Below are 25611 nucleotides of genomic sequence, written 5' to 3'. Positions count from 1 at the left end.
TCCTGTCCAACCCCACCCCCACCCCTGAAAGATTGCTCACTCTTTCAACAAAGAAGCCTAAGGTATAAAAGCCTGGCACAACCTAAGCACATATAACCCAGCAGTCCGACACTTCACTGTGAACAATCGCAGAGCCCTTCCTTCATGACCTAGGAAGCCCAGGGGCCTCCAGTACCTTCTCAGTGACTCTGTGAAGCCAAGGCTATCTTCATGAGATGACAAACGTCACTTCCAGGACATCTGGAGCAGCACCTTCTCACTGACAGCCCCCTGTGCAGAAGCTGTGCTAGGCGGCACAGAACTTGGAAACTACAAGTTGTCACAGATACCTTCGCAACCACAGCCGCCCAAGACCAGATGGCCAGTTCCACTTGGCAATGTTCTTGTTGAGACAGGAAAAATATATTTATTTTAGTAAGTCTCCCACCACAAATACACTTATCTTTTCTCCACACTGGTATAAGAAAAAGAATGAATCCAGTATTTTCCTTGCATTCTAAGGACAAGTGGTTTCTAGAAGATCATTTGGGTTGTGAGCCAAATTAGCTACCCTTGCTGAATGTATTTACTTTTGAAAATATGATTGCTTCTAAGCAAAATGTATCATTTTACTATGTAGAGAATTTGTGCTGTTTAATAGATTAATAAATATATAATTTGTTCCAGTTAAGTCTCTAGTGTGGTAAGTGTTGACAAAAACACATATTCAGAAGGTATTGGTAATTCTGATTATTTTTATGCTTGTCTTTTAAAAAATTACTTATCTTTTATTTTTTGTGCATCGGTGTTTTTGCCTGTATGTCTACCTATGTGAGAGTGTCAGATCCCCTGGAACTGGGATTCCAGACAGTTGTGAGCTGTTATGTGGGTACTTGGAGCTGAATCTTAGTCCTCTGGAACACTAGCCAGAGCTCTTAACCACTGAGCCATCGCTCCAGCCCCAAGAATTCTGATTACTTTTTTGTAAAGAGTGTAAGAGGGTCCTGAAACTAAAAAAGGTTAAGAACACTATAACAGTAAAATGGAAAAAAAATCCGTAAGTAATCTTTTATATGAATATTCATGAATGTTTGTGTGCATACATGCATGTGCACTCAGACACATTTTTTTTAAAAGATTGATTTATTTTATTTGTATGTGTATGGGTGTTCTGCCTTCACAAGTGCTATGTGCACCACATGTGTGTCTGAGCCGATGCAGATATCTGTGTGCCATCTTATAAGTACAAGGAATCAGCCCTGTGTCCTCAGGAAGGGAAGAAAGTGTCCTTGACAACTGAGCCATATCTTCAGCTCCACTCATTTTAAAAACTCTGAGATTCAAGTAGCATAAGATTAACCATTTGATTCAAAGAGTACATGAGTGTTGTTGTGCCACCAGGATGCTGTCTAGTTCTAAACCTGATCATTTCTCCAAAAGAACACCCTGGCAATGATCAGTCTGCAGCCTCTCTATGGACAGACCTACCTGGGAATTTCACACAAGTGCAATCGTTGACCGCGTCACCATTTGTGGCTCACTCGGCCCATGTCACATTGTTTCCACGGTTTCATCACACAGAAGTATGTTCCAAGGTTCATTTGGCATGTACTTGCTTTTTTTTTTTTTTTTTTTTTTTCGAAGCTGGGGACCGAACCCAGGGCCTTGAGCTTGCTAGGCAAACACTCTACCACTGAGCTAAATCCCCAACCCCATGTACTTGCTTTTAATGCATCTCCCTCCTCCTGATCCTTTAATGTTAAACACCAGATCTCCAATCAGAAAGTCTCCTTGCTAGGTGTGGGCATACAAGTATGTGTGGGGTGCAATGTTTTTGCCAAGTCATATGTAGGATATTGCAGATTCCAGCTTCACGTGGTTATTTTGACGTGTGTGTGTGTGTGTGTGTGTGTGTGTGTGTGTGTGTGTGTGTATCCCTATCAAGTCTGTAAAATGTTTACTGGTATGGAATGTTAGTCGCTTTCTGATGTTTCTTAATAAAATACACTCCTGCACAGGTAGAGAATTTCTGTTTACTCCGGGGCTATTTTTTTGAGGTAAATGAGCAGTTTGTCATATGGGAACAAATAACTGAAGGAGGATTGTTTCAGAGTCCGGATCAACCCCTTACTACACGTTAGAGCCTCAGCCACTGACTTCCTGCTCCAGGTCTCTGGAGGTTCTCTTTTCTCACATTGAAGATGGACATCGCCGCTCTAAGCTTCTCTAAGCATGGTCCCAGCCATCAGGATTCCACAAGCACCATTTTTGTGGGCTTTGTGTTATCCACTGTACTTGCTTACAGTTTAATTGATTCACTTTTATTTATAGGAAAATTGGTTTTTAAAAACTACCATTAATATTAAATGCAGAAAGTTAATGTCACTTGGAAAGAGAAAAAGAATAAATGATTTCAAGTCAGCTGAGGATCTGGTGTGCCTGCCATCTTCCTCCAGTGTAGAGCACCAGCCTACGTACTCGTGTCGGCTGGAGCAATCCTTGTCATGAGCTAAAAGCTGAGGCCTTGGTTACTTCAGGAAGCCAGGATTCACTGCTCAGTCTCCCCACCCCACCCCCTTGAAAAAGCCGATGATGAACTCCCAGCTTTGGACACCACACTGCCTGCGGAATGCGTGGCAGAGACTTGAGATGGCACCGGAGTGCCCTTTCTAGCTTGTGATTTGTTCTGAACGTAAGTCCAAATGAATTCAGAAAGTATAAAATTCTCCAAAAGTTAAAAAAAAAAGGATAAACACGCCACTCTTATTACCTCTGGAATTCTGTTTGTAGTAAAGGGGTTCATAACACTAGAAGGCACTTGGTGCCTGACTCCCCCTCTCTTGGACATAAATATTAGTTACTCCATAAAAATGCTGTTTGTGCATGTTATTTATACTATGGATAGTGTCAAACTTATTTCTGTCTCTCTCTGTCTCTGTCTCTCTGTCTGCTGTCTCTCTCTCTCTCTCTCTCTCTCTCTCACACACACACACACACACACACACACACACACACACACACACACACACACACACACACACACACACTATAACCTTGCAACTCCTCCTATCTGCCCTTTAAATCAGAGGCAGCCTTATAATTTGCTTTGACCAGGAGATATGTAAGAGCTCATCTGTGTCAAGCTGAGGTGACGTGTATGTCACATGGTGTGTTCCTTGTGAAACAGCAGCAGCTATCACGGAGGTGAACATGAAATAAATAGCAAGGCCATGGAGTGTGACACCTCCTTCTACAGATATTGGTCTCCATGTTTCTCCAGCCCTGGTCCTTTCCTCTCCCCACTGGTGTGCTCTTTGGTCCTGCACACTGGTGTAATAGTTCCCACAAAACTGGGTATTAACTGGACTATTATTAGTACAATTCAAGAAATCTCGGGCTTATATACAGCTAAAGATCTTAATGATATGTCTGTGGAAGTTGGTTAAACCATTTCTCCTGGATAATTTTGAATCCATACTGAAGAACTCAGAAAAGAGGAACAACATGGAGTCCATAGCTAAGGACATCAATTTTAGTTAATCTTCATAGTAGGCCTCTGTGCTATAGATCTTACAATAGCCCATTTACAGACAAGGAAAACAAGAGGCGAATAATACACCTGACTTATGAGTAAGAGCTGATCCTTGTTTGTCAGCATTCAACCACCAAAGATCCCTTTATTTTTCTTTCTTCTGTAGACTTGTTGTACATCCTCAGAGTTCTTATTTACAATTTAGCAGCAGTACTGGTTTTGAAGTATTGAAACTGATTCTTGCCCGAGGGGAGCCCTCGCTATGGAGAGGTTACACCAAGACCAGCTGGCTGCGTTGTGGTTGAAGAAAGAAGATTCCAGATATCATCAGTGATTTGATAAGTCTCACTGCTCCTCAAGAAGGGTCAGTGGTTAGCTAAGTCTAATCCACAAGAAGGGAGGCCATAAAATGCATATCTCATCGTTCACTGCCATCTCTGCTACAAAATTCTACCTCAAGAACATGGTTCTAGACACAGGTCTGGTTTGAGATGAAATCTCTGGTAGGAGACCACAGAGTCAGGGAGGCAGAATCATACAGATTTGCTTTCTCTTCATGGCAGTGCCTTCTACAGGTGCCACACTCTGATTTAATAATTATTTCCCATTTTAAGGGGGAGCAATAAGAAGGTTCCATTCTGACACCGTGTAGCATAAACAGGAAAAGCAATAAATAAATAAATAAATAAATAAATAAATAAATCTAAAGAGAGTTGGCATCCCAAACACACTAAAAAAGCTAGATGTCGAGGTGCACGTCTGTCATCCCAGCATCCTCCAGTGCGGCAGATGAGAGAACTTGCCTTTTGGAGTTGTCCTCTGACCCCCCTCATAACGCTGTAGCACATACATGCTTCACATACACATCATATATGTCCATACTCATGAACTCAGTAAGTAAGTAACATTTTAAATCATGTCCGATGAGTTGAAAGAGATAAACATCTGCTAAAGAGTGGACAACAACAAGAGGCCGCAAAGCCTGATGGGTACAAATATGGACCCTGCGGCTAAACTGCTTGAGCTGAAAACATGACTATTAGTTTTTGCCCATAAGAGCAAGGCACTCACCTTTCTCCCTCAGTTTCGTCATTATTGTAAAATGGGATAACGAAAGAGAGCTACTGTGAGAATGAAATTATTCAGTAAAATAACTTACATACTGCTTTTCCATATGGCAGGATGGATGAGTGTTATAGTATTTTATAAAGCAACCCAGGCCCAGGAATGTGTCTGAGTTCCCGCACCAAGCAGTAATTGACTTGACATTTGTTCCTTCACCCTGCTTTGTTCTATCACCCTCCAGTTTGCAGGCTCAGGGGATAGGACACAAGAAACAACAACCTTGTGGGCCAGAAGCCTCAGTCAATTCCACCACAGCATACATCTCTAATCTTATCTACCAAGACCTGCCCCCAAGGGTTGAACCACTGACTTCCTCTGCTCCCCACCCCAGGTTACAATTTCCCAGCAGCATGCTACTGTTCTTGGAAATAACCATGCTCATGTGGCCCTTAGGTACAGTAGTCAGCTAATAACCCAGGAATTATGTAACAGCTTTTAAAGGACTTTCCACACAGCGACTGGAAGCAGGCAAGCACAGCCTGCAGATCTCCATGTCTGAGATCTGAAATGGTGACTGATTTTGTCAAGAGGCCAAATGTTTACATCACTCTGCTCTGAGTTAGTTTTATTTTATTAATAAACCTTGAACTCAGGAGTATAAGTGTGATTATCTATTGACTCTAAATTTGCTGATGTTTCCCAGAAGTTCAGATACAGAAGTCACTATGAACATCAAAGCACACACCCATGCACTTTTATTATGCATCAAGCATATATCTAACAGTTTTACACATATAAATTTAATCTTTAAAGCCCTACAAGGAGGACTCTATTGTAAGTATTCTAAGATACAGAGAATGAGAAGGGTTTTCCGAGGATCTCTTGTTTCATAAATGTTCCCCTGATGACTTAAAGGAAGCAAATTAGCTTTGTACACAGACTCAGCCTGAAATCCTCCTTAAAGCTGGCTGTGAAAATTTTCTATATCAACCACTAACTGAAGAGAGAGGTGATTCACAACAGAGATGACTGACCAACAAGCTCATGTTTTTCAATCAACTTTTTTGTTTTGTGACAAGCTACCCACTGAAATGACCATTAATGCAATACAAAGTGGTTCTGCCCAGTGTCCCTCTCCCCTACCCTACCTGGGACAGGATGACTTCTAGCTATAAACGATGTTGCAGATTACAAAATCATTTCCACTAACTAAGTCACCTTGATGCAAAAGTGCCACAATCCAACCTTGTTCCATGAATACACCTTGCAGTGCACACTCGGGTTTGGAGTGGAACGTAAGTCCCGCCCCAGTGGTTTCCAGCATGGCCATGGGGCTTGCTTTGATTGATGATTGATGTGCTTTGATGCTCATAGTGACATCTGTATCTGAACTTCTGGGAAACATTGAAGACTTCAAGGTCACCGAATTTAGAGTCAATGGATAATCAGATTTATATTCCTGAATTCAAGGTTTATTAATAAAATAAAACTACCCCAGATCAGAGTGATGTAAACACTTCAAGGGGCAGGGGCAGGGGCAGGGGCAGCAATAGTGGCCATGGGTGTGCTTCTGAGACGCAGCTTCACATTGGCATTTGTAGTAGACTGGGCTCTTTTCAAAGATCCTTACTCAGCTGATGCCAGGATTCTTGCCATCACCACAAGTGGGGGAAATCTCAGGACAAGTCAGTAGGAGGCAGAGTTAGAACTTAGAGGAGTGAGAGTTAAACACTGTTTCAAGCACAGGCATTGGAGAGAGGGCTACTGGGTAAAGGATAGTACACATGCAGGTGTGATTGGGGACTTCTCGAGAGAATTGTTCTTAAGTGTTTTCACAATCACTATATGTATGGCCTGGGTGGCTGACGTTACATCTCAAAGCATTGCTGAGGAAATTTATTTCTCTTTTTTCTAGTAAATGAGGTTAGAGAATGGTTCTTGGAGTACACTGTATATGATTCTGGCGGTAAGCTAAATCCATGGTCCCCAAGGCATTAAGACTCATTTTTACTGTAGATGAAATTTATGGTCTTGTCTGTGAAATCGTCCAAAAGAAATTTGCAGCTATACATCTGGAAAGGGAGCAAGGCCATACTCAGAGCTGATCACTTGGACCCTAAGTATAGCTCATTGCTATCTTAACATTTTTATTTGAAATTTTTCAAAGAAACACCATCACAGTAAGGTAGTCCTCATGCAAATTTTGTTATGAAATTGTTGACTCTTGGCTGGCAGGAAGACTTCAGTCAGACTCCAGAAAGACAAACTTCTTCCCTTCTCATATTCTCTTACCTTCATTGTCTTTCTGACCTCCCTCAGAAGTGATTCATTCCAGTTCTGCACAGAAACTTTCAGAATCATTTACAGGGCTGGGGAGGTAGGCCAGTGGTTGAATGCTTGCTTAATATATAGCATGTACAAGGCCCTGGGTTTGATCCCCAGTACAAAACAAAACAAAAATCTAACTGCTGGATCCTTCCAGCTCTCATTCAATCTTCTGCCACAAGGCCAGCATACCCCAGAGGCTGTTGCTCTTTTAGCCTGCACCTGCACTGAAGGTGCTTGGCACCTGAGCTGATCTTGGGTAAGGAATGACCAGAACAGAGAATACATCTTTGCCTTGAAAGCCACCAGATACCTAGATTCTGCTGCTACAGCACAACCCAGGGAAATCTATATGGAGCAGTACTTAACCGTCCATGTCTGCTGACCGTGCTCAAAACTGAAGGAGATTGAAGCTACTTTGAGTCTTTAGAAAAACAGAATTCTATGTTAAAGGAAAAAGAACAGAAAGGCTCAAAGGGCCCACAGGAAGTAAAAGTCTGAACAAAGAACACACCAGAGAAGCAGAGTGACTAAGCAAAAGCTTTCCACAAGGAAGGAAGGGCATGAATTATAAAGGAAGCCCTTAAGTAACAGTAGGGCTCAAGGGAACAAGCATCCCCAGTAGAAGGGAGAGAGTGGGGAAACAGGGAAACTGACAGCAATCAACCATGAAGATGACAAAAAAGCACTGCCCAAGACATGGCCTCAAGTAAACAGAAGCATGATTTAAAGTAACCAGATAGAGACCAGGTAGAAGAGAAAGAAAGTGTGGACAGTTTGTTTGTTTGTTTTATTGGATAATTTTTGTTTACCTTTCAAATGTTATCCCCTTTCCCAGTTTCCCGCCCATAAACTCCCTATCCCATCACCCCTCCCCTTCTTCTGTGAGGGTGTTTCTCCCCCCCAAACCACCCCCTTTTTCCACCTCCCTGCCCTGACATGCCCCTACATTGAGGGGTCCAGCTTTGGCAGGACTAAGGACTTGTCCTCCCATTGATGTCCAACAAGGCCATCCTCTGCTACATATGCAGCTGGAGCCATGGGTCTGTCCATGTGTACTCTTTGGATGGTGGTTTAGTCCCTGGGAGCTCTGGTTGGTTGGCATTGTTGTTCTTATGGGGTTGCAAACCCCTTCAGCTCCTCCAATCCTTCCTCTAACTCCTGCAATGGGGACCCACTCTCAGTTCAATGGTTTGTTGCAAGCATTCGCGTCCTTCAGTTCTTATCTCCACTCCACCCAAACCAATTACACTCTTACTGGAAGTGGGATAGCTGCAGATTTATCCCCTTGGCTTACATTTCACATTCTAGAAGATCCGGACGGTCTCAGGCCTCTCACACGCAGTATGACTGTGGCAAGGCCATGCCTCCATTTCCCTTTGGCCACTCTCTCCTAGTTGTGCAGACCTCCATCTCTAACCATCCTTTAAAGGGGATATGAGAACTGACTCCCACTTCCTGACCAATCAGTGACCTGGAACCCCACTACTCACAAAGTGACCTTGTCAGCATCAACATCTCCTGAGAGCATAATCTGTGGTCACTAAGTCTGTGTTCTTCAAGATCCAAGATGTTCTACCTACTGGACATTCTTTGCAGAGGAGTATTGTGTCCCTGTGTTGTGGTGTAAGCTAAGAATCTTGGCGCAGTATTCTAGAAAGTTAGTGACATTTACTAGCCCTGTGTAGAGCATGCTACATGGACATCTCTCAGCCTCAGTTTCCCCTCTATAGAGTGGGACTAACAATACCTGTCTAAGAATTCTGGTTATAATCAAGTGTTCACCAGAGCATGATGGATGCCAGGACTGGCAGAAGTACATTTTAGAGGCACTCTGGGCAAAAGCAGAAGATACAAAAGAATCTGGGCATGCAAGACAGGAATTTAATTTGATTGATCCTGCTTTATGCTTTGTGGATTTTCTATAAAGCCAAAATATATTTAGAAAAGAGTTGTCTAGCTAGGAATTTTGACATACAGCATACAATGCTTTCCCAGAACCGTCTGCCCCACAACATGCCAATATCTATGTGGATAATTTAGCACCTATGCGGCACAGCCTCTCAAGTCTGGTTTCTCTTCCTGGTAAACACTTAGAAGAAAGAAAATCATCTCGAGTAAATTTCCTTGGAATAGACAAAACCATCTCAACGTAGTGTTTGGGCTTACTGTGTACAAGCTATTCAATTAGACCATGGAGTCTCCAGGAGAAAAATCATGATTTGGGGAGTTTCTAAGACAAGAAGCCTACATTTTTACCCATAAAAAGCATCAAACCCTGATTAATCCTGAACCTGACGTCCATAAACTAAAATGACACACTATTTCATCAATAAAGAAACTGTTGTGGAGGAGGGTTAGAAGAGAGAAAAGGAGAGAGTGAGCTAGAGAGAGAAAGGAAGGGAGGATTTGACGAGATCACACACCTTGCCTGAAGCAGGGAATGAGCTTTTCTTGTAGACAATTAAACTTCTTTCCCATATATTGCTCTGAATGAGATCAACAGAACTGGCATCTATATAGTCCCATGACAGGTGCATCAGACAAGCCCACAGGTTCTCCACGCCTCGGTCTCTCAGGCACCCCTTCCCATTGTCAGTGACATTTGGTCTCCAGATCCTGTGGTACTCAACATGCTTCTACCGATGACACATTCATTAATCTCACACCTTGCTAGTGTACATCAGAGTCCATCACAGAAACCTCCAGAGCACAACGTGTTTATCCCTATGTGAGGACTTCCCTGTCACCTGGTCTCCTCCTGGAAAAGTTTCCTGTATTTTAACTCCATCATTTTTATAAAACATATTTTAGATTTACTTATGTTTATTTTATGGGTCTGAACGTTTTGCCTACATGTATGTATGAACCATGTGCATGCCTGGTACCTGGTGCCTCTGAAGGTCAGAAGAGGGCACTAGATCCCCTGACACCGGAGAGATGGATGGTTGTGAACCACCATGTAGATACCAGAAGCTAAACCAGGGTCCTCTGCCAGAGCAATAAATGCTCTTAACTGCTGAGCCGTCTCTCCAGCAACCACCATCATTCTCTTTTATGCAGATGAGTCCAAACTGCCAAACTCTCACTGGGACCTTCAGACCATCTTCTTAAACTGCAGCTGGGTTGGCAGGCAGCAAACCCCAGCAATGCCCCTGTCTCCACCCCCTACAGCTGTGGGTTACAGGCAGACAAATGACTACACCTCTCTTTTTACATGGATGTTGGGGATTTGAACTCACGCTTGTGCAGCAAATGCTTCTATTCACCCAGCCATCCACCTACCCCATGTGCCTTTCTGTCACAGTCTTACAGAGGAGATTCTTAACTAAAAACTAAGGAAATATTCAGCTAAACAATAATAATTTCCTCTCATCATTTTTAAAAATTATTTTTATTTTATGGTCACTGAGATTCTGCCTGCATGTATATCTGTGTGAGGGTGTCGAGTCACCTGGAACTGGAATTACAGACAGTTGTGAACTGGTCTGTCAGTGCTGGAAATTGAACCCTGGTCCTTTGGTTAAGAACGGCCTGTGTTTCTAACTACTGACCATCACTTTGGCCACCCCCTCCCTGATCTTACCATTTTCCATGACCTTTACATGTTGCCTACAGCCTTCCTTGCAATTTGCCTATGATTTGAAGAGTTGTTTTTGTTTTTGTTTTTTAAGTAAGGTGGGTTCAAAGATCTTAGTAAGTATTCAAAAGATAAAATCAAAGCTTAGACTTGTATGAATTCAACAAGAACCAGTTGTAATGCTGCCTTTTCTCTATAGGAGTCTAGCCACCAACAAGGAAATGGTGATGGCCTTTCTCTGGTAGCCAAAGAGGGATAGAAGATATTTCTTCAATTGGATTAGGAAGTGTATTGGCCAATTCAATTCTTAGTAAGGTGTATTGGCCACCTTACTAATAGACAGAAGAGAGATTGAAATTCAGAGAATAGGGAGTTGAGAGACTGAGGGTGGCTCTTGGTTAGAGAAGGGTTTACCCTAGGAACTATAAGGCCCTGAGCTGGACCTCCAGTACAGAAGACAATATTAAGTAGAGAATGATGTTCAAAGAGTGTCCCCTCACCTCTGAAGAGAGGGGCCCAGGGGACCGTCATCCCTGGGAGCAGCCAGACATGTGTTCTGTCCTCTTGATATACACCTGGGCTAAATTGATCATCCGCCTTTCTGCGTCCTCAGAGCCAGGTGCTGGTCTGGCCAGATGACTGTCTTTGAAAGCTTGCCTGAAGAAGGCAGAGGAGTGTCCAGTTAGGAAGGGTTTCTGTTTCTGTCCTTTGTGGGAGAAGAGGCAGGAAACTCAACGTAAACATTTCTCTGTATGCAAGAGTCATTCATTAATTTCTATAAGAAATATTTTGTAGGAAAAAATATCTAGGCCTTATTAAATGAATGGGTCTTGATTTTCCAACGAAGAAAAAATGATTCTTAAATAGGGCTACTTTATAAAAGGCCCCCAAAGACTTGACAGATTGGCAAGAGTCTGCCCTGCATCCTTCTAAGGCTTTTCTGAAGGCTGTTCACTGTCTCAGCTGTGTCCTCCTGAAGTCCAGATCTAGGGAATTATTGCTTCAGGATGGGAGCTGGGTGAATACTCACATCTCAGACATGCCAGGGACTCATTTCTCCCCACATCTCATATTTCTAGTACCATTACCCCTCCGTGATGACTCATGATAACTTGTGATAAACACATTTCTTGACTCAAGAACGTAGTCTCCTACTCCGAAGGCCTCACCAGGCAGCAAAGGCTCACCCTCCATGCAACTGTTTCTACTTCTTTCTAATTTAATCCTCTTAATGAGAATTGTTTTTCTAAAATTGCTTACATATCGTAACTTTCCCCTTAGACAGGACATTAAGATTACAGATCTTTCCCCCTTGGTTATTATTATTACTATAGTGTATGTATGTATGTATGTATGTATGTATGTATGTATGTATGTACCTATATGTATGTATGTGACATCAGTATTGGCATGTCACCCACAGGTTAGACTGATCCATAGGCCTTTTTACCTCACACCAAATGCAATGGCACACACTAGAGGCCTAGGCTTACTTCTTTAAGATCCTGTTTGATTGGCTTTTTTGTTTATACTGTTCTTCTATCAGAACCAATCAGCAATTTATATCTAAAAGCAAACTCACGAGTACTGAGTCAATTAAAGTGCTAGTGCAAGTGATAGTAGCTGACTGCTGTGTGTTTTTATCAAACCCTGGCACTGCCCTGAGAAATCTCAAGGTGTCTTCTCACAGACAGAAGACAGAACTTTCAGGATTTTCCTGTGAAAAAAATTTCATGGTGTGTGTGTGTGTGTGTGATGGTTAGTTTGAATTTTCAACTTGACACAGTTTAGAATTAACCAGGAAAAGAGCCTATATGAAGAATTGTCTAGAGCAGGTTGGCCTGCACTGAAGGGCATGCATGATTATCTCCATCATATAGATTGAAGTGGAAAGACCCACCTACTGTGGGGGACACCATTTTGAATGGGGAACTCGAGCTGGGCACAGGTATGCGTGAATGCATTAATTCATCATTTTCTGCTCCTGACTATGAATGCCATGTGACTTAACTGCATCAAGCTCGGGCTGCCTTGACTTCCCCATGGTGGTGGACTGGAGCCTGGAAATATGAGCCAAATAAACCCTTCTCCCTTAAGTGGACTTTGTCGGTGTATTTTATCACAGCAACAGGAAATGAAGCCGAGACAGTCCCCAGCCCATTTCAGTAAACGATTTCAGCTGCCTGAAGGAAAGTTACCTCGGCTGAATGGCCCCACCTTGGGCCGGCTTTGGGCTGACACAGACTGCCAGAGAATTGAACTTGGTGGAATTGTCAGCCTTGAGATTCCTCCTGTGCTGGGCTTCGAATTTTCTTCTAAGCTGCATCACTGTGCCCACTTCACTTCCCCCTGAATCTTTTTGTCCCTCTCTCTTCTCTTTCCTCCCTACTGAGTCCTTCTTTTGTTTGTTCTCTCCTTTGCTTTACCATACATGCTGAGCACAGCCATTAGTCCTCCATGGCACGGCCACTGGAGCACTCTGGAAAGTGATGGCAGGATGGGAACAAGACAGCAGCAGCACTGAGGCTCTCCTTCATAGCTGTGTCCACTGCAGGTCACCGTTCCACCTTACAAACAGCCGATCAAAATAACCCCAACATCCTCCCCAGGACAGTCAAAACCACAAGACACTCTGCCCAACCAAACAGTGTGCCCATGACCTTGGCACTATGTATTGTTTCCCATTTAAGCCTCTTACAACGCATTTTTGTTATTAAACCAAATTATTATTATTATTATTATTATTATTATTATTATTATTATTATTATCAAATACCTACACTAGTTCAGGTTATACTAAAACTGGTCACACACTCTATCCTCCCAAAAGCTTGCCAGTTACTTCTTTTCCCTTGGGTACACGGTGAAGACCAACCTCTCGGCTTATTGAACAGTCTGGTGTGTTTTTCTCATTACCAACATGCAATAGTGTGGCTTGATCGTTCTGTTGTCCAAGGCTTTAGTGTAAACACACACAGCCCAGAGGTGAAACCTTCTCTATCTCCAGGCCACTATAGTGTTAAACAAAGCAAGTCCCTCTCAGAGCTACAACGGATATTCTGGTTGAAATGAAGTAAGATAAGAATTGTTCCCATTCCTGTGAGAGTAAACAAGGTTGCCTGTGACACAGAACAGGGTCTCTCTCTGATAGTGAACGGGCTTTCTTGTCCACTAGTGGCCCCTGCCACCTTTCTAGAACCACAGATGGAGACCTCATTTTGACACATGCCCACCTTCTTTAGAAATGGAATTTTCTTCTGGTTCTCACTTTCCAAGTAAGAAAACCAAGACTCCAGAAGGCAAGGTACTTAAGATGGTGTGGCTATCAGATGGCAATGTTAGAGTCAGGATCTGCAATCAGGCATCTGGCTGCAGAACCCACACACAACGACAATGTTGCACTTAGGGCCAAGAGCTGTGGAGCAGAAGGCTGCCCAAGGTGCTTCCAAACACAGAACTCATGAATCAGGAATATCTAAGTTCTTATTTAGGCTAAGTAGCTTCTCCATGGTTGCCTCACACTCACAGTTCAAGGTCTCACAAGCACAATTGTGTGCCCCTTGGTGTCCTTAGGGAGATCAGCAGCCACCAAGGATAAGAACACAAGCTTTTGGTTGTATCTCTATCTATTTCAGCTACTGGTTTGAAGGGCTCGTCCATGTTATCTTTTACAAAAAAATCTAGTTCTCAGATGTAAGCAAATGAACCTTAGCTGAACATAATTTATTGCTCAAATACATTCAATCCCAGATATGTTAGTGTGAAGTATATTTATGTATTCTTACCAGGAGTCAAAAGAATAAACCAAATCGTAATAAAGATCCCTCTTATTTTAGAAGGAGTAAAAAAAAATAAAAACTACAAAGAAAATTTTATTTCTAAAATAGTAAGCTTAGGAAATTAAATACCATTTTGTTTGACTCCAAAACATGGAATATTACATATAAGCAAATTTTGCATATGACTACAAAGATGTATAGATTTTCCATTAAAAGATCATCAGCATTCCTAGGAAATTCAGGTCACATCCTGAGAGTTGCATGCAGTGGATGACCTGCTACAGTCCCAGTGGCTGGACAAGAACTCTGGTTCAGAACTTTGCATGAATTTATTCCATGTATGAGGTGTACAGTGTTATGTCTAGATGTCCTTGATCCACCCCAAAAATATGGTACCCTTGCTCTTACTCTTTGGAATGCTGAAAGTCTTCCCAGCCAATCTCTCTCATGGTATTAGTAATAGTACACATGCAGAGAGCAGGCTGGGCCAGCTGGGATTGGGGCCGTCCAACTACTACTCTTCAAACCACACTAAGAAGTCTGGATCTAACAATTCCATCATTCATTCACTTACTAGCTGTGGTTCTACAAAGATTTGTCTTATATATTTCTCCTCTGCCTTCCTCTCCCCACACTTTCGTTCTGTCAACATTAACAAAGCCCAAGCACCTAGGGATAATAGCTAGCATTGTAAGGTTATTTTGTATTGTTATGTGCAAAGCATTGCATAGGTCCCCACCTTCTTGACAATGAGCCTAGCATCTTGCAGACTGTTAACCAGTCTTAGACCTGAGAGCATGTCACGCTGGCCATCCAACTCTTCATTTTTGATTCTCTGCATTCTGACTGCCTTGACCAGGACTCTTGATTTATGGCTTCATTCATTCTAAAAAGGCATATACAAGCATCAAGCACCATGTGAGGTTCCAAAAATACAATGTTAAGCAAAAATCATATGGAGGCCCCACTCCCTACTCTGAGCGCACTGGCATTAATCAAACATGCCCAAGATAATGACAAACTGAGATATGAGAAATAAAAGCATTTTTTTCAAAAGGCTGGTGTATAGTCAAGAAGAGAGCAGGACAGGCAGAGAAAATTTCCTTTCTTCACCCCAATTGAAGAAGTGGAAGCTGCTATTTAAGCCAAAGGTAAAGGCAGAGAAGCCATAAGAGGGTGTTAGCGTTGTTGTGCTAAGAATGTTAGTCATACTTCTAAGAGTGATGGAAAGTAGCCACAAGGTTTTAAGATGGAGAAATTGGTCGCAAGGCTAAAGCTCACTCAAGGTTTTAAGTGGGGCGGGCTGGAGGGTGGATAGAACAGGCTTTCAGCTCTGAGTGCCAGGTCCATTTGAGGCCTCTTTGCAGCCAGGAGCATGAGAGCTATTGTAGAATCCCGGTGTTCTGGTCATTGCAGTCAAGGGTGAAGGAGAGGTCATTTCTAGATGGATAAACTGGATGACTGGCAATGTCCTTCATTATCATAACGTCCTATAGAAGAAGAGCAGCTTGGGGATGAGTGGGTGGAGGGAGGAGTCCTTGCTCTGACTCCATACTCAGAGCCGTAGGCATCTCATTTTGACTATACAGTGAATACCGTTATTTATTTCTCAGCTTTAAAACTACCTAGGTTGTTCTAGTTCTGCCTCTGTAGGTCTAACTTTTCAGGGCAATATAGAGCTCCATGAATCTCACTAAGTCTCTCAGGAAGAATATTCCCCCTCTCTGGAGACCAAAACCCAAAGCCTAAAGAAATGGATCTGGGGTGATGCCAGAGACTATGAATAGGCCCTTTTGGTACCTCAGATAGGGGAGCTGCGTGGCTGTGCAGACTGTGTACTGCATGAACCCGGAGGTGCTATGCATGTCAAGGTCCATGTGAATGCTGCCTCCTTCCTAACCAGTCCAACCTCTGCTCAGTTTTCTCCAAAAGACTACAAACTCTGTGACTCTCCAGTCAGCCCAGGGGCCAAGAGGAGTCAATGACCAAAGCCATGTTGAATTCTTTGCCTATGGGCTCTCTTTTACAGCTTTCTTCAGCCTGCCATCCTATTCCCATTCTCTCTCCCCTGGAGAAGGGGGAATGCCAAGAAAGCATGAGCTTTCCTCACTAAGACACCATGGCTTGCAAGAGTGCCCCAGATTTGTGCTCCAAACTCAAGACAACAGCAATGTTCACTCAAATAAACAGTGCTTAGCGGCAAGCAGGCCACACCAAACCCAGCAGCTTTTTATAGGTGACATAAAATATCCCCCAAACACCAGTCTGAAAAGCACCTTGTCCATTGATCACATGCCCTCCAGGACCCAAGCTGCTGTGTAAATGGCAACGAACACCTCTTTTCTTTGAGACAGATGACTGTGCTCTGACATCCGGTTACCTGGAAAAGGTCTGGTCTGATTGTTTTTTTTTCAAAGGTCCTGAGGCTAAAACAATTCTCAGCTGCTGGTCTGGATTATTTCCACAGTGAGAAACAGAGACGACTTTTGACCCAGCCGAGGCTCGTATCTCACCAGCCCACAAGCACATGATACTGGACTCACGGAATTGGTTTAGAAGCTGGAGTTTCCTGTTTACATATGCTCTGAGCAAAAAGCACTGACTCAAGCCAGGAAGGGTAGAGCGTGGCTGTAATCCCAGAGACTGGGAGGCAGAGTTTCAAAAACTCAAGGCTATCCTGGGCTTCAAGAGAACCTACCTCAAAAAAAAAAAAAAAATTAAAACAGTGAAGTGATTCCTGAACACTTGCCTGGCTTGTGTAGTGGGAGCCAATCCGATGGCCCCGGATCAGAATACTTTCAGCTCCCATTTTGTGGCTTCTCCATTATTGCTGCTCCTTACCACTGTGGTCCTTTCCCAAATGCTTTTGAAAAATTCCTTTTCAGGGTTCTGAGAAATGACTCAGTGTTTAAAGGGTGACAAACCTCTGTTTGATCTCTGGGACCCACATAGGGAAAGGAGAGAACTAACTCCCACAACCTGTCTTCTGACCTCCACACACATATGTACACACACCTGTACACACACACACACACACACGCACGCACGCACGCACGCACAAGAATCTAAATTCTTCTTGTGAACCTGTTGCTTCAAATTCCCCCATGAAATGGTTGTTTCACGGAGCTTCTTTCCAAAGCTGTTGTTCAGAAAGGGTTTAGACCGTGAATGCTCCTCCCGGTGTTATATGTCCCAGATAATACACTAACATTCATCCCACGCTGCATTTCTCCCCTCATGAGTGCCTCAGCTGTCACTGCTGACGTGGCAGATGTGCCCCCCCTGGACTGCAGGCACGCACGACTCTCCACTTTCTCTTTACAAAAAGCATTCCTCCGATATCGATGTGTCCCGTTTTTCCAGAAGCAGCAGATGACCTTCCAAGGCTGACTGTGGGCAGCAGTGGTCTCCGCCCACCAGCAGCTGTGTGAATTGCATCAGCTGGTGATGTCTGGGTGGAAAGGAGGCTCAGCAGCCGGTCTACCCAACGTGGGGACAGTGGCTTCTGGCCAGCCACACTCCACGGCTCTCTATTTACCCTCAGGTTATCTATCTCTCAGTTACAGTTCTTCCCCCAAAGTTCATAATAACTCGAAGTTTACTTCCATGAGTTAGGTCTCCACCTGAACATTTTTCTGAGGGCAATTCCGTGAACCTGGGGAAACATTTCCCGAATCACAAGTAGGAATCCCTTCTTCCTTATCTTTCATCGCCCACCTCTCTTACATAGGAATAGTGTACGTAAGAAACACGTAGCCACGCAATGGTTAACACAGCAGAAGCAAGGTGCAACCTGCAGGACTGATCTGAATACCGGGTTTGGGTTTCTGCCTCTGCCCCAACTCTGCCTGGACAGGTGGAGGAAGAGCCAGGGGACACTGGCTAAGAGAAGACAAATGTCTCCTCGCTTCCACTTCAGTGTCCAGCAGTAGGTGTCCAGAGCAGAAGCACAGCTGGATTCTCATGGGGGGTCGGAGGGTCCACCCAACAGTAGCACCCTTTGGCTGCGGTTGCCCCTGGCTTGCTCCTTGCTCTCAACCTCATACGGGACTCATTTCCTCCTAGTTTAATCTAGGGCCTTCCCTAGAATGGACTCCATCTCCTCTCACTAATGACAAAAAGCAAATGGTCTTAATAGCAGAAAGCAGGCAAATCCCTCCAGAGCGTTTTATTGGTTTGTCTTACAGCACTAGGGATGGGGCTAAGGCCTCCTGTGAGCCATCTTCTTTGAAATCCTGTCTCACCAAGGTTTTCAGACTGTCTTAAACTCATTCTGTAGCCCCCACAGGCCTCATACCTGTGGTTCTCCTAACTCCACATCACTAGTTGCTGGGATTGCAGGCCTGACCAGGATCAGGACTCTAAAGTTTTGGTTCTTGGAGAATATAATCATGGCTGATAGAAATTCCATTTCACAGTCCAAAGTCCTCACTGTCTCCTGAAAATAGCCAGCCCATGTTTAGACCTCAAAAGGAACCTCGACTATTTTAAAGATACAGCTACAAGACATCAAAATAAATAACAAAACAAGAGGAAAATATGACAATCAGGCAGCTTTAAGAATCATATAGATCAATCTATAATAACTTCGAATAGAAAGCAGCTTATCCACAATTCTATTCTAATTACGGGTCTAACAAAAGTTAAGTACAAAAATCAGAACAGTAAATTTCTTTTCCTTAAAATGCTTTCCAGAGCATTCCCAGAGCATGGAATTTCAGAAAGCCTACTATTTTACTATGAATAAACTTCTCACAAACAAAAGACATGATTGCAGACTATTTCTCCAAGGAAAACATCATCTAAAGTGGTGGTTCTTCTCCTAATGCTGTAACCCCTTAGTACAGTTCCTCATGTTGTGGTGGCCCTCAAACATAAAATTATTTCTGCTACTACTTCATAATTGCAATTTTGCTTCTGGTAGGAATTACAGTGTAGATATCTGATCATGTGGATATCAGATATGTGACGCCCAAAGGGGTCACTACTCACAGCTCCAGAACAACTGATACAAAGTAAAGCATTGCTTCTTCAACACTGAATATTAAGTATGAATTTTATTATTAAAAATACTTATTAGGGGAAAAGCATGGTGGCCAAAAGTGACCACACACATTGGTGGTAGCTGAGTGAGAAAGGTTAATTGTGATTTCTGGCCAGAAGCCTATTCTAAGAAAAGACCAATTTATCTATAATTATTCCTCTGGCTAATGCAGGAAACTGCTAACAATTTCAAACAACCTCCTTGTTCCAGTTCTTCTTCTTCTTTTTTTAATGATGTACAGCAATTGCTCGTCTAATGAAGGGGCTCAATAAATAAATTAGACACCACTTTCAGCTGATGATTCTGAAAGAGACTTTCCATGCCAGGAATTGTTTAGAAATGAGACTCACAGCAGACCACACAGTCTGAACATCATTATGAGAAACCGAGATGACACTTGTGATGGACCACAGCCTCTGTCCCAGACTCTGTGTTCATACTTGGTCACCATCCACTAACACACAGGCACATACCACAAGCTGACAAGACTGACTTTATGCCTCCAACATCTTTCTCCCATTCCTGGGTGGAATGATTATTTCCAGAAAGGTGCAAGGTAGCTATTGAGTTTCAGCAGTGATCGCTTTCTTTTCTTTTTCCAATGTATTTTAGTAAAACTTCTAGGGAGTCAAAACCCACAGAAGTGATCACTTTCTCAAAACTGAAACTCATCCTCCCAAACGCTGCTGGTTGCCAGGCTGGAGGTAGGGTTGGATTAAAGGTAGGAAACAAAGTATCAGCTTTAATCAACTTTAATGGCCCCCTTTTTAAAAAGAAAGAGGAAAAGAAAGAGAAGATGTCTATACTCGATGCTCTAAAGCTTCACTTCCAGATTCACCCTGGGAGTGACCCTTCCCACCCTGTGTTGTGCAGGAGTAAACAGGTTACATCCTGCCTTACCCTGGAGGCACCACCTCAACAGACTTTAGTAGCGGCTACTGTGAAGGTTTAAAGGTTACAAGGCATCAAACATTGTACATTTTCTCTTAGCCAACATAAAGGTACTTTTGGTCTTGATAAAAGATACAGTTTCTAAATGAGCATGTTTTTTAAGTTCCAAGACTCTGAAACATTTCTATTATTATTATTATTATTATTATTATTATTATTATTATTATTATTATTAGTGTCGTCATGCTAGAGAAAAGTGCCTCTCCTGTTCAGAATGGGTGGCAAGTGCAGAAACATGGTGAAACCAGTTTATTGTTTACATTTTCAGACAGTAAAACACACAAGACCACCGGGGCTCCTCCCTCAGCCCAATCAACCTCAGAGGCTGGGGCTACCCCCTTTAGCCTCTGTCCCAGGGTGTGAGGAGAGCAGTCAGGATACCCTGGAATGTCTCTAAGTTCTGCTCTGAGCAGGTTCTGAGGGTTGCCACCCTGATCCAGGCAAGCGCCCTGGCCCTCACAAGGGCTTTGCCACTCCCAGTTTAAGTACTGCCCTGGGGCCTCGGTCTTCCTTTTCACGCTTACAGGTCTTGCATCTGGGGAAGGCTGGACTTTTTTCCTCCCGGAGGATCACCATCCTCCTTCACCCACTGTCCTTCAGGAGCAAACTCTCTCAGGACTGAGGCTCAGGAGACCAGTCACATCAGTTCAGAGAGGCCTCTGCACCCCACCTCTGCACCTTGCCTGACTGCGGAGGAAGATCGCGGATACTAGAGTTACAGAGGTTCTTTGCTGGCGCAGCTCACACACACAGACAAGTAATCCCCAAAGTTGTTTTCATCCTCCTCATCTTCCTTTGCTGCCCAACCTTTCCTGCCGGACTCTAGCAGCACACACCCACACGCAGACACACACATGCATCCCTGCAGCTTCAATTTACCAGTTTAGATTTGGCGCGTTGCAGAAATTCTTCCATGTCTCTGCTAGGGACTGGGACCAGGGGTCCGGATGGAGAGCGCCGAGAGAGGAGAGCTGTCGGGACTTGAACGGGATCTCTAGAAAGTGGTCGCTCTGCGCAGGGACCAGCCGCTCCCTAGGCGGGCCGGCCGGGACTGAGCCCTTCTTGCTTCCTCTGGGCCGCTTGCCCAGCCCACGCCCCGCGGCAGCTACAGCTCCGACTCTGTCCTAATAAGGAAAGTGGGTGTGCCGCCCGGGAGCCCAAGGACCGCCACCCGCCTGCTGGCACGCGCCTTCGGGGGCCCTGACGCGGGGCAGCAGGTGGGGGTGGCGAGGGGCTCCTCGGCCAATCGCAGAGCCCCGCGGTGGCCTCCTGACGCGGTGCGCTGAAAGATGCTGCAACCATGGACAGCGCCCAGAAGTGCACGCCAAGTGCCAGGGGCTGCTGCAGAGTGACACTACTGCAGGCCTCACCGAGGACAGCCGCCAGCAAGGAAAGATGGAAAGAGGGGCCCAGGCCCCAGGAGGAGGCCTTGTGCTCGGCCAGCGCCTCTCTGGCTGGCTGGCACTGTACTGAGAGCCTCAGTGGTCACTTAATGAACTGGTCTGTTGCCCTGGACCAGAATGCACTCAGGGAGATTGGCTGGAGCTGGGAGGGAGGGAGGGACTGGGGGAGGGAGGGCGATATTGCTGAGCGCTAAAAGCATGCGACCTTGATGTCTAATAACCAGAAGAGCTGGCTGGGAGGTTGTGTCGGCTGTAACTTTTCTCCCTACCCTCCAAGCATAGCCATCTAGCTGCCAACATTCTCTGCAGCTCAGTACCAAGTGGATTAGATGCCTTTGCGTGGGCCCTGAGGCTAATGGAGAGCTGTGTTCTCCTGCAGCTTCTGTCTCCTCTGGATATGTGTGTTCTGGAAAAGCTGGGCAGCACAAACTGGCAGTTTCACAGACCAGCATCGTGAGCATCACTGAGCTTATTAGAAATGTACTCTTGGCCCCCACCACTGAACACATCATTCTCGGGTATGTCTATGTACACTCACATTTTAAAACCGCAGCAATAAACATCTACATTTGCAGCTGTGAGCTTATTCTACACTAGGGAGGTTCGTGTACATTTGTTACTCTTAGGCTCCCAGGCTCCTTTATTCACGGAGTGTTTGCACACTGCCTGTAAGAGACCCATTGCCCTCTCCTGAGCCCATAGTGCCTAACTTAACACTTCGTGCCTTAGCACAGAGGTGCCTTTAGTTACAGTATACTAACCAGAGGCTTCAAAACCCCTGTGAGCAGGGTCCTGTTCCCGTCCAACTAAATCAGCCTCATGTAACATGAGGCCTCAGCATCGGTCTGGTGTCAGTGTGCTGCCCAGGAATCAGTGCAGCCAGGAGGCTCCAATTTCTAATGAACTCCAGCATGTGTCTGAATCCCTGACAAGATAATGACCCGGAGATTTCTGGGCCACATGCATGTGTGTGCTTAAGGCTGTGCAGATCTACCAGTCTCCCAAGGTTTGCACAGGTTTGAGATTTAGGCGCCACACTTTGAGAATAAAGCTTGCTCACCATGCCTCCCTGACACATTCATTCACCGGTGGAATCACCGGTGCCCTTTCTGCATTTTCGCTTAGCAACTTAGGTTTTCTACTGGGCTATACATTGCTTGACTGCATGTTTGCATCCTCCCACAAGCTGTGAGCTCCACAGAAACCTCACCTACCTCATTCATAGCTGGGTCTCTAACACGACGTGTTATGTGTCTGTAGATCCTCACTAAACATGTTAATGGATGAATGAGTGTATGGGGAGAGAGAGAGAGAGAGAGAGAGAGAGAGAGAGAGAGAGAGAGAGAGAGAGAGTGTTATCCTTTCTGTCTAATTCTGTCTCTGTTACTTTCTCACTCCTTGTACGCACTTGCACATTTCCTAATCAAATCATTTTTCATTCAGAAAACCCTAAAGAGAAGAAACCATCAGAGTGGTTTGATGCAATTAGAGGGGAAGCGATGGGACTGCAAAGCTCCAGGGTGAGTTCAGGTGATAAGCCCTGTGGAAGTTGCAGATCCTAATCTGCTTTCTCTGCTGACTTAAGGAACTCAAAACCATACAGATAAAATGGTGCAGACAGTCTCACTGACATTATAGAAAAAACTTCAGAGAACTCTTTTAGCCTCTGGCCCCACGGGAGGATTCAGCGAATGTCGCATGGCAGTGTTTTATACCTCTGACCTTTTTCTTTATTCTTTTCCCCACCCCTTCTTTCTTTTTCTTTTGAAAAAAGACCTTAGCAGTTCAGGCTGACCTAGAACCATGTAGCCCAGGCTATCCTTGAATTCACGGCAATTCTCATTCCTCAGCCTCCCAAGTACTGTGATTGCAGATGGTTAATCTGGCCCTGACTTTTGATTCACATTCTGGGTAGATTATTACACGGCCTAGAAATAGCAAAACATTCCTTGATGATTTCAAATTTCAAAACCTTTCTGCCTACTTTTTTTTCTGCTAACGGTGACCCTTCAAAAGTTTGCCAAATTTCCCGACTCATAAAGTCTTCCTGAATTTGATCACCTGTACTATTTTACTAATGCCATAGCAAAAAAATAAAAAAACCCCACAAACTCACTACTTAAAACATGTAAATTTGTTATCTTAAAGTTCTGTAGGTTTATAATCCAATCCAAGTCTCACTGGACAAAAGCAACCTGCCAATATGGTTGTACTCTTCCTGGTGGCTCTAGGAAAAATCCTGTCTTTTCCAGCAACTAGAAGTTTCTATTTTCCTTGATGTATGGCCTCTTCATCCTTAAAACCAACAACATCATGTTTCTCTGATGACTCTCCCAGCTTTCTCCTCCCCATTTCTGTGCTAGAGGCTGGGCCCAGGCTCTGAGCAAGCATTCTACTGCCAAGCCATTATCTCCATCCTCTCAAAATATTTGACACAGGGGTCTCACTAAGGTACCCCAGCTGGCCTTGAACTCACTCTGTAGCTAGGCAGACCTTGACTTTCTAATCTTCCTGCCCCAGTCTCCTGAATATTTGGGAATGTGAGCGGGTACAAGCAAGTATTGTGGAGTATCAACCAGAGGAGACAACTTGGACATGGATTTGAGTCCACAGGAAGCCTTAGCTAGCCAGTGACTACACTGGGTTTCTGAGATCCCAGTGTAGCCCCAAGCCTTTTGTAGGCTGCACTTTTAAGCACAAAAACTTTATCCTGGGTTGAAATACTTTAGTATTTCTTATCAGAACAGCCAGAAGCAGAACTATAGTTCTTTCACTTCTTCCTTCAACATACATGCAGTCTTGGCTATGCTCCGGTTAACATGTCTAACTCTCAATGCATAAGGCATGATCCAGGCCTTCAATAGGCTCAGAGAGCAGTCACTGTAGTGCAATGCTAAACGCAGCAGTGGAGAAGTGGATCAGGATTCAGTAGTAGTTTTGATGTAGTACCATTTAGCAACTAAAGACTGTATCCTTATTCTTGATCTATGCAGCACACTAAACAAGGCTAACGATTCTTTGACATTGGTCCTACCCACAGTCGAGTCTATATTCTTTCTCCTTGAGTCTAGAACAATCCCATGACTCTACAAACAATCAAATATAGCAAAAGCCCATATCTTGTCCATATCTTACACTGTCAGCTTCTCTTTTTACTTCTTGAAATATATACTCTCGGAAGCTGCCTTACGGTGTGAGGAAGCTGGAGCCACCTTAAGGAGAGTCCCAAACACAGAGGAGCAGGGACTGCTGTGAGCAGACCAGTTGTAGCCATGTATGAAGAACTGTCTTCCCTCCTATAGCCTAGGGACTCCAACGTGGAATAGAAGTAGACAGTGTCGCTAGGCTCTGCCCAGAATTCTAGCTGGCCACTTACACACTAAGCAATTATTACTGCACTAAGCACTAACAGTCTTTTGTCTCTGTGCTTCAGTACCTCCTTTTATAAAGCTGGAGTAACTTCCGCCCTTTACAGTCATTGTGCAGCCCACCTACAATCTCATCAGCAAGAGGCCCTGCTCCCAGTCAGCAAGGCTCTTGCAGTAACTTCAGTGGAAGGGCAGCTCTTCCGGAAGGGGAGCTCTTCCGGAAGGGGAGCTCTTCGGTGAATCCGTGAAGCAAGGGGGAGTCTCAGGAGCATTGGGAATGGATCGACAGTCACTGAAATGTACTGACCCCCATTGAAGTTCCTGTCTGATCCCCACCACACAACCCTGCCTATAGGTTTGCTCCTTCGGTGTCTGGATGATACATAATGGCAAATGCGTTTCCAGAAAGGTGCCACAGGTGTTTTTCAACAACACATCCACCCCCACAGATGGCTGGTGACATTTAAGTTTCTCAGAGCCCGTGTTCTTCGAATTCCCGTTTACTCCACTCCCATGGGGTACCTGATCTTTCTTCACAGACTCTCATGTGAACATGGTACCTATATCCACCTCCAAGAATTCTTA

The 25611-nt window shown here is 44.3% G+C and overlaps 1 protein-coding gene across 1 annotated transcript in view; it reads right to left on the bottom strand.

Moving 5' to 3' along the window:
• The window catches only part of Prune2 (prune homolog 2 with BCH domain), a 249999-nt gene extending 228707 nt beyond the window's left edge, over window positions 1-21292 (bottom strand). Inside the window, exon 1 of the mRNA XM_032891689.1 lies at window positions 21135-21292. Within this exon, the coding sequence (XP_032747580.1) occupies window positions 21135-21170 (36 nt within the window). The 5' untranslated portion in view covers window positions 21171-21292. The remainder of the gene's footprint in view (window positions 1-21134) is intronic.
• Between the last annotated feature and the right edge of the window lie 4319 nt (window positions 21293-25611).

The sequence above is a fragment of the Rattus rattus genome, chromosome 2 (genome assembly GCF_011064425.1).
Source record: "Rattus rattus isolate New Zealand chromosome 2, Rrattus_CSIRO_v1, whole genome shotgun sequence".
Taxonomy (NCBI): Eukaryota; Metazoa; Chordata; class Mammalia; order Rodentia; family Muridae; genus Rattus; species Rattus rattus.
Note: the sequence above shows the minus strand (reverse complement) of the source record. Positions and strands in the feature narration are given on the sequence as shown.